Here is a 14,299-nt window from a genome sequence, read left to right as displayed (position 1 = left end):
TTAATGTATTTCAACTTGATGTCTGGTGCTCAAAACAATTAAAAGAGGTAATGATAATTCACTGGGATAGATGGCACCGCCATTTTGCTGCTGTTATTCCGAGAGGATGGTTAGATCAGAAGACATGGATCTAGTCTCAGGAGACCCATGTGTTTCAGTCTATGGAGGTGAGGTATTAGGCACGGTGAAATTCAGAAGTTAGCTGAATCCTGTGCAGATTGAGTATGACCTACCCCAAAACATGGAGATTTCATATAAAACATGGGAGGTTTGGAGGAATCTTCCTTAGAATCAGACCTAGAAGCACATATCCCTTCCTGGTATTAGATATGCTGACTTGCAGCCTGCTGCTTGTTTTGATCTGGTTTCCTGTCCTTCGTTCTGCTGCTCCTCTGGGCACTTTCAAACTCACTTTGAGTTTCAGAGAGTAGCATTGTGAAGGGGTACATTTCAAAAAGAAATTGATTATAATTTTGCTTGGACCAAGTGCATTTTCTTCAGGGGTTATAAGGTATATATTACTGTCTATATTTTGGTCTATAAGCATATCTTCTAGTCTAATTTCTCTATTTCAAGAGCAAATTCTAACTTCTTAATTAATTTGTGTATTTCAAGACCTCCTGTTGTGTATTTTGTCATCTTGAAGCTGTTGGCATCTCTCTTAAATCTCTTTAAGTCTATTTTGCTGCAGCAGTTACAGAACTTTTAGTTGCTAGGCCTCCATCAATTCTGATCAACGTTCTTTTTAGTACACACAGCTTTACCACATACTTATGCACACCCTCACACCCATGCACTTTTTTCTAAGTGTTGAGTCTTTGAACCCTTCTCTAGCAGATATATTCTAAGGAGTTACAAGATCATTAATGCAAAAATCTTAACACAAGGCTTCTTGCAGTTTTTTTTACAATTGCTGGAGAGCAGCAGAATGTTTTCAAACATGGCAGTGAGACTGGATATGGTATTAACAGTGTGGTTTAATAACTGATTGTGCAGGTGTAAGCTATAAAAATAAGATGATGAGGACTTTGTGTATTATTCTAGTATTTTATATAACATTGACCAGTTCCTCTGGTGGAATATTTAAGTATTAAAACGTCAAATCAAAATTTATGATCATATGATTAGCTTACTCTGTGCCAATTGTAATTGTTGAGTGATGTTCATTAATTACTCTGCTGTACTTTTTTTTTTTCATTCAACCAATGCAATCATTATACTTGTACATGCTGTATATATCTTTTGAAAGATTGTTTATAGTGTTATCTAGAAAATGAGTTGGGAAGTAATTGAAGACTTGAAAAAGTTTATGGCTGCTGTTGTAACACAATACTACTACTGTCAAAAGAGAAAGGGAATGAAAGAAGGCAGGGGTAGAGAAGCAGAGAAGAGAGTGCATTAGGGAAGATTAATATTTTATGCTTGACCGATAAATTAGGTATGTATAAAATGCTCATTTATGTTTCTAAATGGAAACTGTTTTTCTAGGCTTGTATACCTCAGATGACTACCAGTCTCCTCAAGTGTATAGACAGTGGTCAGTAAACATAGAAAAAAAACACCAAACAAATTACCATTGTCTTAGTGTCAGAGTGCATTTTGGAAACCACTCCTGAGCACTGAATGTTGAATAGGTTAAGAGGGACAAAGATGCTTCTTTATCCATTTTGTGCTGAAAATTGAAACACAAGCATTTAATACAAAGAATGAATTTCTTTGGTAATGATATTCTTTTTTAGTGTCCTTCTTTCAGTATTGCTTCAGAGATATTCTCAATATCAGATGTTTTCCACTCATGTTTTCCACTCGTACTCATACTTTTGTCTCATAGCCAAACACAATTCATTCACTATAGACCTGTATTCTTCAAATCGAAGTATAATTTACAAAAGTCATGCCTCACTTGAATTTATTGCTGCATTGAGATTGTCTTTTCTGCTTTCATGTTGAATATTTACTATCCAGACTTCTTGTTATTCTTTTTACCAACGATGTCATTGGCAACAATTACTGCTGACTAACAAGCATTTCTCAGTAAGAGAAATTTTAAAAGCAGGCTGTATGTTCCTAAATTTCAATTGCAAGTCCTGAGTTTAAATTCACGACTGTTTAACTTTTTGAAGTTTAAAATGTATGATGAAAAAATCAAAAATCCTCTGGCATAAAATATTTGCTTCAGACACCTAATGTATACTGATGTGCGCCTGAGAATTGCTGGTTTATGGCCCACGGCTGTCTTGCTGTCTTTGCCTGAGGCAGCCCAGAGGATGGTGGGTGGGTTGGGTTTTGTTGTGAGTGGTGGTAAAAAAGGATTCTGAGTCCAAGGGTCTCAGAACTTTAAATTGCTCTAAGATTATCTTGATGGGCACTTGGCTGAAAACAAGAGGGGGGAGCATGATTTAAATAGATGAATAAGAAGTCCAAACTATTAATTATTTGCACAAAGCCACTAATTTCACTTTCTTTACTACACATGATTAGAATATAGATGTTGGAGGTTCATTTTGAGAAGAAAACCCCATTCAGAATGTCATCATTAATCCTGTACCATTTCTGAAATAAAGGTATTAAAGTATAGTAGTTATTTGTAAATCACCACATCTGTCGTCTAGGTTGGTTTTGTTCAGAAGTAGCAAAAGATTATTTGACAGATTTTATTTATTTATTTTAATAAGGCATTGAAATGGAGCTATTAGGTATTCTAAAAGCAGAAAAAGAAACTGATTCCCAGTGGGTATAGTTTGCTTTCTAAAAGCTAGTCAAATATTTTTTCAGAAGACAAACGAGCAATATGGTCCTTGTAGAAGTGCTTTTTTTCAAGTTTGAGTTTTCAGCGTAGCAGTTCATTGTGGAAAGGTGTTTAAAATTACACAACAATTTAAAATAGCAAAGCAATGAACTTGAAACTGTTTTGGTTGTGGTTTTTTTTTTGGGTGGTTTTTTTTTTTTTTTTTCCATGTGCATCTGTAGATGTACACCCAGGCTTATATATATTGGCTAGTATGTGGGAGAGGTTAACCAGTTCTCGATGAATTTCAGTAAAAGACTTTTCTGTCGTTATGATCTTGGAGGATGAATTAGCTGATACTAGTTGAGATGTTCCCAGATATTTTAACTTCTCTTAGACTTTTGCTTGAGGGTACCTGTGACAAGCTTGAGCATCTGATTATTGAGGATCACTTTAATCTGTAGCTCAAATTATAGAATGCCTCATCTGTCACTTGTGCAGGATTAGTGCCATTGAGAGATCTTTCAGCAACTTTCAGCCTTAGGAAGCCCAAGAATGTGGTTGAGGATCTTTTTTCTGAGGGGAAGTGTTTCTGAATGTCTTCTTTTGACATGTTTTTTATGTTTGACTGAGAAGTTAACTACTGAGGCAGAAATGTTCACAGTATGTGGGGACAGTCTGTCCCAGGCAAGGAGGGGAAAGATTATCCACCTCTAACTCTTCTTGGATGCTAATGTCACCTGTAGCCACAAAAAATCCTCCCACCTCTGCTAATGTGATAATGTTGGCTTTTTAATGTCTTTTCTGGCTTTAGCACCCCTCTGGCCTCTGACTGGACCGGGCGGGTAAGGTGGGCAGCTGGTTTGCAAGCATCTTTGTGGCAGACCCTGGCAGCAGGTTCTGGCAGGTCACTGGTGCCATGAGGTGATGTGTAAAGGTTCATCTTGGGGAACTCTGTAGATCAGTGTATTCCAGGGTAGAAAAGACCTTTATATTTCTTTCATCATTGGAAACTTTTTTTTTCTTTATGTGTGAGTTTAATTGTTTATGCTTGATCATCAGAATATTCTACAACCCTTGAAACAGGCTTTTACCTGAAATAATTTGCAGTATCTTTTAAATGCACTAGTTTTATTTTGGACTAGGCTAAGAATAAATGTGTGGTTTCTTAGATACAAGATGTTGAAAGGCAGGAAGATGTTATAAAATTCAGTGTATATTTTGTATTCTGTTTACATTCAGAGGTATCCCCAAAGCTGCAAGTATTTCCTCAGATTTACAGCTTCATATCATTGCTTTTTTATTATGCCAGTGAACATTGTTTTGTTTTGTTTTAAGTAGAGGTATGCATCTGAAAAAAGAAAATTCCCTTTGCCAAAATTCCATACATAAGTGAATGGTGAAATGGTGAAATACTCAGCAGCTGGTGCTAGGTCATGCAAGTCCAGATGGAAAAAACTTCCTTCACATAATGTTCAGAACATGGTCCTTTATTTTCAGGGAGGTTTGTAGAAAAGATGTTGATGATACATACACAGTTGTTTGAAAAGTAAAAGAAAGCCTACAGAAGCAGGCTTAATAAAATGAAACTTAATGCCCAGAGTGATCCACGAGAGAATCAAATGTTTGGTTAAACTGGAAAGGAGGGTGGATATCTCTGTCAGATGTCTTAAATTCTAAAGTAATTTTGGGATCTTTTAATTCAAGTCTTGTCAATGGAGTTCAGATGTTTTCTATTTTATATGCATCCAAATACCGGTGGATTTTATTTAACAAGAAACAAGGCAAAAATGTATTTTGAAGAAAATACATAGTGTGAGAATGTATTTTAAATGTAATTATTTCATTAAGTGCAGGGATCTATCTGTAATGGTATATCACAAACCTTGTCTTCTGTTCTGTATAAACTCTTACAGAAATGCTGTCAATGGATGACTTGCAGAGAACGTATCATGTTGTAAGCTTTCTGAACAAGCTTTTTCCCCCTTTCTACTTGGGTAGTACCATCAGAGGCAGTGGATTTCTGATGGAAAGCTGACCAGATCATTGATACAGAAAACCATGTAAAGTGCAGAGAGTGCAGTCTTCCAGTCTGTAGCTACACAGACCCAACTAGAATGTGGGTTTGACTTTTTGTTACAGACTTGGTTGTGCTTGAGGTGGAAGCCCAGAGGTAAATGACAAAGATCTAACATGCAATTCAGCAAATGAGTAATTTCTGATCAACAGATAGAGAGGGTAAATATTATAGTTCTGCCTATTGGGCCTTGACTCTGTGTAAGCACCACTTAGCGGTTATGAAAACATCTCTGCATTATCAACACTGTTTTCAGCCCAAATCCAAAACATAGCCCCATACTAGCTACTTCTATGAAGAAAATTAACTCTGTCCCAGCCAAAACCAGTGCATATGGTGAGGATACAAATGACTAAAACTTTTTTCTAATGAAACACTGATCACTGTATAATTACTGTTCATTATAGTAACAGTATTTAGTCTTCACTCCACACTATCCAGTCAGTCTTCTTCCTACATCCTATTTCCTCCAGTGCTTTAATAGAAATTGTGACTATTTTAACATTTTCTTCAATTTTTCAACAGATTTTAGATTGCTTCCCAGGGAAGTGGCCATAGCCTCAAGCCTTTTGGTGTTCAAGAAGCATTTGGACAATGCTCTTAGATCCTTTGTTTAACTGAGGTTGTCCTGTGTGGAGTCAGAAGTTAGACTTGATCCTCATTGATCCAGTTCAAGATAATTCTGTGATTCTGTGATTCTAATCACCAAAGCTGTGTATGATATATGTAAGGTACATGCTGATTTATGCAAATGATTTATTCTAATAGAGAAGAACAAGGCAAGGAGTAGAAGCACAGCTATGGCTCTAGGTAGGAAGGAAGGAACAAAGTTATGAATCAAGCAAAGGTGACATTTGGCTTATAAAAATTAGAAGAAACAAGTATCACTTTTAAGCATTTATTAATCATGTCAGGACTTCAGAGAGAAGGCTTGTGGTGTGACACATACAAAATTTTTAACCCAGGTACAGGGTTTAAAAGCACTATGGGTCATTTTTAAGTCTGTCTGGTTTCTTGTTTAGTTTGAAAGCATTTGTGGGAATAATTAAGAGAAAGCTCGCTGCTTTGGTGGGTACCTGCAGTTTCAAACAATCCTTGAAACGTCATTTCAGCACCCTGAACAATAAAATCTGGTATATACTCTTCAGCACAACATCTGTATCTTTGCACCGGATTTTAGAAGGTGATCAGTTGTAATGTGGAGTCAATTTGAAGCAGTCACCACCATTAGAGGCTTATTTCTATAAATAGTGAGTTGGAGTGACTTTGATAGAAGCTATGTTCTGGTTCCAAGAATTCTGTCAAATAAGTGAAACAATATGGGAGTATGTTCATTTTTAAACTTCTGTGTTTTTTTCTTGTTTACTGAAGAAGCGCATGACCTTTGAATTGCATTCACAGTGGTGGTTTTGTCTGTTTTGGTATAGCATCTGGTTTGGTAAGGAAACATTTTCTTGTTCCTGATAACCAGCACAGTTTGGCCACTATCATGGGTAGTACTTTGTTTTTATACTAGTTTGGAAAGTTCTTCTCCATCTTGTTTGCATTTCAAATATTGCACTAGTATTTATTACCTTATTTTAAGGAAACTGAGAACCATTCATTGTTTAATTCATTCAAGGAGCACGTTGTCTTTATCCTCAATCTCTATATTTATAAAATCCTTTCGGTTTATTTTAAAACACAGATTCTCTGTGTAAGCCAGTGGGTGTGCTCCAGCTGTTTTCCTTAACAATCACTAATTGTTGTTTTCTAGTAAAATAGTTAAATCTAGAAAGCATATGGTATACAGACGATCATTTTGAAATTGGGAACAGTTCTTGCTGACATGAGTAGGATTTAGACATGGATAAAGATCAAGAGATTGCTGTTGAGAGCAGCCTGCCCAGATGAACAGTCACTTCTTATAGTTAAAAATTTAGCTGTTGCTTTTCCCGTTGTGTTTCCCAGTTTACAGGGTGGATGTTGGGAAAAATTTTATGCAGTGGACCTAATGGTCTATTGGACTTAATGATAATTATGGCTTATTACAATAAAAAATGAATTATTTTGAAGTTACTTTGTTTTAAAATAAATACAGAAAGTATATTCAAAATGAACTTACCAATACCTCAAAGTTCAAAATTCATAGATTCTGTGTGTATCATGTGAAAACCAGCTCTGCATAAGCCACACATCCCAAGCTTATGTGTTTGTCGTTTGGGTGCAGAATACATTAGATGTTGTGGATTATTTGGATATACCAGCCCTTCCATACCTTTAGTAGGGTGGTGTTTGGTGCATGCAGAATGGTCCTTTGTCCAGGAATTCCAGACACTCAAAAATCTGATAGATTTCTACTTAGAGGTATGAGATGGGAAATTAACCCTTAAAGCTACAGGGCAATGGCACCAGCAAGGATCTCCTGTCAGAACTGGTAGATTTGACAGATCTGGAAGAGTGTTAAGATTGTAAACTCAAGCCTTCGGAGCTTAAGTAGTGTCAAAGTTAGGACTGCATGAACAGCCTTAATTTGACCTACCTTACATGGATGATTTGGTTTTAACAGTATACCACGGAAGGGTTTTATTTATTAAGAGAATCTTACTTCATTCTTTGTGTTTCGGCTTGTACTTCTTGAACAAACACCTATTCAGAATTTTGGGGGTTTTAACCTTATTTAAACTACAGATTACAGGCTTCGCTTACCGCACACCACCTAAACTCCGCAATACATACGGAACTTTAATGATTTTATTGTCAAACTTTTTAACGATGCTTTTGTTATAATGCCTGTATATGTTGACCATATTACATTATCTTTATGGCAGTCCTCCAAGATTAATAGTGGTATCTTCTTATTCTTAACTGACATGGGATGAAAACCAAAGCAAGATTAGGCCGGTATTATCAAAATCATGGACTAATACTGGATGTTTAGCTTGGAATGACTAGGATGTCTTTTCTCAGATTGCTTTTTGATGTTCAGGGCGCTTAGCACTTCTAAGGATGCAGACTCAGAAGTGTTAAGCTGACTATCTAGAATCTGAAGAACGTAACATGAGAAAACTTTGGTTTTGAAGATTTTCCCAGGATCATAAAATAAACTGTATATCAGAGGCAGTTTTAACTGCTGTTCACCTAAGACTACTGAGGTTTTATTGTAGAAGTTCTAAAGATGAATCTGTAGTAAATGTTTACAACTTACTTTTCATGCTCTTTCAGTTTTTATCAGCTGTCCAGGGGAAAGAAGCAACTGCTGGAAACATGAGTTTTTGACCTATCTCTCTGGTTCCTTTGGTATCAGCATTGCTTAATTATTGTAGAAAAGTGTGTGGTTTTGTTTGGGTTTTTTTGTTAGTTTGTTTTTATTATTCCTAATATGTATAGGGGCTATTACCTTCACCCCATGTAAATTCTAAGTTTATAATTTTACCACTACTAATAATGTACTTGTGAGTTTTTCATGTATGTGACTTCAGCCTAAAGAAAGAGAAACAGTGAATGCAAAATGCCATCTCAAGAACCTTCAGCAAACTGATTTCTGAATTTCAGTACACTCTTCCATTACTGGGAAGAGGTTATTAACCAATGTTGTACTCCAGTCATTTAAAGGAGAAGAAAAAACATACACTTTTCCCTTTGCTTTTGAGCTATAGTTCTCTTTTTGTTTATGCTGCTTGTGCATCTCTCTTCTGAGGTCAGAAGTGTTGTCTTTGGTTCTGGTGACTTGCACTGTCTCAGCCCTGGTCAGCTTGAAGGAATAAATACTGAAAGGACTTAGGCTTATTTCACATGTGTTTTAAGTATTGCACGTATTTGGTCTACTCATTGCAGCAAGAGATTGGAAACGTAGTATTCTAAGTAAAGATGAAGTACTTGGAGAACTGCAGCCTTTTTGAGTCTGAGAAGCAAGTGATTTTCTTTGTCCCTGAGACTTAGAAAATCACGAAGCTTGAACATATTTTTCAAGGAGTGGCAAAACTTACATCCCTGCTATGGGGTGACCTCTTACAAAATTTCAGATGTTTACGATGAAGTTTATAGAGGTAATCGATAAATGGATGAAAAATAATGCTCTATAAATAGTCCTTTGTAGGAATAAGTATTGAATAATTTTGCAAGTAGGTGTAAGTAGAATATCTATGTTTGGTTAGATAAATTATTAGATAAATAAGTGGAGAAATTTAAATATTTAGTGACATTCCGAGACACAACAATTTTAGCTTCAATTCTAAACTGTTATCCAAATGAAACCTGCGTAATGTGTCAATTTATTCCTGTTATTGCCTGGTAAACGCTGCAAAGATAATCTTGAATACTGAATTCAGAGGAACACATCTTCAGTTCATAGAGTTTATTAAATCTCCCTTGATGTCTATAGAGCTAGATTTATATCAGTCTGACCAACTCCAAGAGCTATTGGGTTTTTCCCATTCTCTCCAAATATTGCAAGCCTGCATATGTTCACTTTAAATGAAAAATGAAATGAGCTGCTTGTTTCAGATAATGTTCTGTTATTTCCTATTTCTTGTAACAATTGATATTACAGCTTAACTATATGTCTCTTTCTTTTCTTTTTTTTTTTCTCCGCATTAGTTTTGCCAACCTGGAGGATGGCAGCTTTCGAAAGAGAGAAAACAGCCAACGTTCTTTGTGGTGGTTTTGACTGATATAGACTCAGAGAGGCACTACTGTTCCTGCTTAACTTTCTATGAAGCAGAGATTAACCTGCAGGTAAAAACATTTACAATATATAATAAAAATGCAGCAAACGAACAGATTAATGTTCTAGAGCACAACTTTAGAAAATATTTTGCTATTCCTGGTAAGGTTGTATTTTTCTGCCATACAGAAATGCATGCATTTTTCTGCAAAGGTAAGCTTGATGTACTTGTTTGTGTTCTTTTTTGTTTTTATCTGCTTTGAAAAAAGACCAGCCAAAAACATTTTGGAGAATTTTTTTTTCTCTACCACTTTTTTTTTTTTTTTTTTTTTAAAAGGGACAGCCAATATGGTGTTCCTTTCATTTACTTCCGTGTTTGACACAGCATGAATGATTCTCATCTTTGTTCTAGGAAAAAGGTTTATTAACTTCTGCTCCCTCTGCTGGCCAACACTATCAGGCCAGCACAGGACAAACGTACAGAAGTGTGCTGCAGTGTGTATATGTATTTGTGTAAGTGCATTTACTGGCAAGATTTTAAAACTGATAGTATAATTCTTCAGTTTTTAGGTAGGTCAGATTTTGGGTGTCAGCTACTTGGCGGTGTTTGTTTTAAACATGTGTTTAATTATTTTTGGGCAACCTCAGTCTTTCAAAAATAGACAATTTGTTTCCTATTTGATGTACAGTACTTCACAGAATCTCTGCTATGACATAATACTTGGAATCTTTAGAAGGTAGAACCTAATCCAATATGTAATTGTGGACTGTAATTGCTATGTTTTGAAATATTTTATTTCCCATATGAAAATTAAAAAATGAGTAAAACCTTGGCATTAAGTATATTAAAATCAGCTAAGATCAATTGGCTAAGTAATTTTTTGCTCTTTTAGTGAAGAACTGTAACATTATTTTAGAGAAAATGCTTTTAATAATCCAAGTGTACTTTGTTTATTCAATACTGGAGTTGAAATGGTCCCCTATTTGTAGAATATTTATTTGTAGAATAATTAAAAGATGTAGCATAGTAATGATAATAATGTTATGCTTTTTCTAGGCACGGTTGGAAGCCAGGGAATAATAGTTGTTCTTATTTCATTAACACTACAATTTAAGTGGATATTTTTGTAGATTATTAAAAGGAGTTAAAAGCAGAAATGTAACAAAAATTAGATATATTTTAGTCTTAAATTTTAGTGTAGGTCAACTGACATCTTCCTATTAGAATTTTGTCATTATTTAATGTCTGTCATCCTCCGTTTGTTTTTATAAGCAGTGTGAAATATTCTATAGTAATTCTTTCCCAGCTGATAAAAATTTACAATGGCTGACTCTTCTTCCACTATGTATTTCATAGCATACACTAAATTTAGCAAACTTGTAATTTGTCGTGTGGTTTCTAGCAGCTGCTTTTGGTTCACTATCCCCATCTTTCAAGTAATGCTCATCACAAAATATCCAGTCTTAACTAAAAGTTTTTTTTCTGGTATTGCCTAAGTGTTAATAAAAAGAAGAAAAAGAAAAGGCAAAAAAAAAGCCCCAAAACTGAGTGCAGCAGGATGTTGGTTCTCATAATGCCATTCCTGGCTGTGTTGTAAAGAATGCATATTTTTCAGATGAACTTGCTGTGGTGAAATTTATTCTATGACTGCATTGTTTATAGCCAAACTTCCTGTTTCTTTCTAAAACCCAAAGAGAATAATTGAACGTGTCCTGTTACATGGTCATTAGACAAGAATTCAGCACATGTACAATCTGTAATGAAACATAAACTCATGAAGCATTGGGCTATGAAAGTAATATTGATTTAACCATTCAGATGCATGCCTCATTAAACAAACAGTCCATGAAACATAGTGTCCAGGACATGAAATCTGGACAGTACTCTTCACAGTTTAAATACAGTTCAATTTTTATTTTTTTTTTAAATGGACTGTTAGAACTCACTAAGACAAAAGTAAGATTGAATTTCCAAAAAGGAAAAGTTACTTCTTTCTCAGTAGCCTTCACCAGGTAAACTTTGCTGATACACGAGACTGGTTGGAGTTCAGCTAGAGCAGATTAGTGGTTTGGCTTGGCAGAATCATCTTAACAAAAAACGAATCAAATGCATGGAAGTTTCTGTGGTTAAACAAACTGCATAGTGAAAACAAACGTTAATTTCTCAGCTTGTGAATGTTAGAAGAGAACTATCAAACATTTTTTGAGCTTTCTGCATAATAGTACAAGAACCATTTTGACACAATGGATCAAGCTGGATCTGAGAAGGCTACTTCTGTCATTCTGGCTCCCTTTGTTCCTGCTTCAGCTGTTTGTTACAGGATAATTGGTAAATAAAGGTGACCTGAGAAGTAAGGAGACTATACTGACATGGTATACCTAGGTAATAGCCATGATAACCTAGGGTGCAAAATTAATATAGCAACTGTAAAAGCTGTATAGTCTGCAGGAAAAAAGTATTCTTTGTGGTATCTCCAAAAGCCCTGGATTCAGTTTAATCTTTTGGCAGTTGCATGATAAGTTTTCTGGAGAAAGCACAGGCTCTAGTAATCAGCTGGTGGCCTGTTTTCAACTTCCTACCACTGGTTAGAAAATAAAATACAGTTTTATTTGTTGACATCTGTGAATCATACTTTGCATTGTTGCAGTACTGTCATTCTGAGCTGACCCAGAATTTTTTATCTGTGTGGATGCTGGTCAGCTTGGTGATCAGCTTTCATAAAGTTGTGATAATATATCAAAGAGATTGATGCTACATTTAGCCTGATTTAATACTCCGTATCTGTACTCATGAAGAAGGTGAACAAATGATACTGCATTAAATATGGGGATAGAATTCACTTGTTACTATGAATGGAGGTGATACAGCATTGCCATGTAATCCTTCCTGAATTGTTCTGTTTTACGATGCTAATCTCACTTGATTGTCCCAGTAACATTTGTTAAAGCTATATGAGGATATGTTTCTCATCTGAGATTAAAATGACACATGTGAAAGTTTGACTTTAGCAGGAGTCTAAAGTTTGGAATGTTGACTAGACTGCTTAGAGGCAGTCTAATAATGAATCAGCAATGGTAAAGCTGGTGTCATTTAGATTTCCTTAGTGTATTTCGGAGCAGATCTGTGTGCTGCAAGATTCTCTCACCTCAAGTTCCTACTAATAGAAAGTATAAAGAAATCTGAGACTTGTTTGTCCTTCCAGCTTTTTGTGTCTGCAGCGCATGCTTGGTCTGATCCACATTTCTCTCTGGCTTAAGGTGCTGTTTAGATGCTCTACTGAATAGAGCTTGATGCCTTATGTACTACTTGCACTTATCTACCAGAATTAGGAGGAGAATACATCAAAACATCCCTATTTCCTGTTCCCTCACAGTGGCTTGAAGGGTTTTTTGTGTTGGTGCCACCTCCTCCCCCCCCCCCCCCCCATTTTGATTGTCACTGTGGACTTGAATCTCATTGATTTGAAGAAAACCTTGTCCTATGAGCAAAAAACATAGTCTACTTAGCTTATTTTTCTGGTGACTGAAGCTGGAAGCTGTTGAGCAGCTAGAGAGTATTCAGAAGGATTGTAACTTCAATCTGCAGAATTCAACTCATAAATCTGTTACTGTGTGTCTGTAACTTTATTAGTCATCAAAAATGTATATATAGATGTATTTGTACACACAGACATGCACACATGCGTTATGTATAGTTGTGTGGTGTACACACTGTTTGCTAAAATGAGGTTCATATTTCTAAGAGCAGTTTCTCGATGTTACCACTTAGCACACCCAAGACTTGATTTAACACTTTTGACTCAGCAGATACTTCTGCTGACCTCGGCTGTGCTTCTTACCAATTACACAGTTAGAATTTATACTAACAATGCTTCAAGAGCACCATAGATAGAATCTTTTCAAAATATGTGGACTCACGTCATTTGGGAACTTAATGGTCAAATTGTACTCTGGCTTGCACTTTGAAATAAATTTATCCTCTCTCCACAACCCCATCATCAACAAATTAGAGAATGATTTATGCCAGTAAGTGAGCCTGTGCAACTGCATTTCTTGCATTACAGAGAATCTGCTCAATGAGATCAGCACAAAACCCCAAACATTTGTTTATAACAATCATACTACAAGATTGTATATCATTCTTAAGTGTTGTTTTAAGCAAATGTACATTAAAACATTGCAATCACAAAGTTGGTAAGATTAAATATATCACTCTGGAAAATGCACATAAGTAATAATTCACAAGTCTCCCATTTCCTGCAATTCACATTCTCTTCCTCTCTCTTCCCCCCTGCAAAAAGAGGAAAAAGAAATTGTAAAACTCCCAAACCATAAAATGGCAGATTCACAACATTCACAAATATTTCCTGAGTCAAGGGAAAAACTGCCAACAGAATGACTTCATGCTTCATAAAGTTTTTAATTTTTGTGCTTGGACTGGAGAATTGGTGATCCTACTGTGTTAAAAGCGTGTGCTGCTTGATGAGTTGCTGGCGTTTGGTTTTTAGCAGAGGATGAGAACATTCGGTGCAGTTGTACCCTTTCTGAAGTGTGAAACCTCATCCCCCTTTGGATATTACGTTAGCGTCTTATTCTTAAGATGAAGTTTAATGACTTTTTGTGAATATCCCAAATGTCAAATCTGTTCTGAAAGTGACCTCTTACGGTCAGTGCCCTAAACCACATTTTTTTGAAAAAATCACTAATTTTAAAAATAATGTTTATTATATTACATCATCATTTTTCTAAATCTACTAAAAAATGGCTGCTATGATAGCATATGGAGTTACAAGTAACATTTTATTTCCTTCCTGTTCCTGTGTAAAGGGAAAGTTGCAGTAATGTTCTA

General features: G+C 35.7%; 1 protein-coding gene across 5 annotated transcripts in view; it reads left to right on the top strand.

The window, feature by feature from the left end:
• The window catches only part of SBF2 (SET binding factor 2), a 255,148-nt gene that overhangs the window by 91,751 nt on the left and 149,098 nt on the right, over window positions 1–14,299 (top strand). For all 5 annotated transcript variants that reach the window (XM_037402206.1, XM_037402207.1, XM_037402209.1 and 2 more), the window contains exon 3: window positions 9,384–9,521. In XM_037402206.1, coding sequence (XP_037258103.1) covers window positions 9,384–9,521 — 138 coding nt within the window. The remainder of the gene's footprint in view (window positions 1–9,383; window positions 9,522–14,299) is intronic.

Source organism: Falco rusticolus, chromosome 10 (genome assembly GCF_015220075.1).
Source record: "Falco rusticolus isolate bFalRus1 chromosome 10, bFalRus1.pri, whole genome shotgun sequence".
NCBI lineage: Eukaryota > Metazoa > Chordata > Aves > Falconiformes > Falconidae > Falco > Falco rusticolus.
This window is presented reverse-complemented; position numbering and strand designations above follow the sequence as displayed.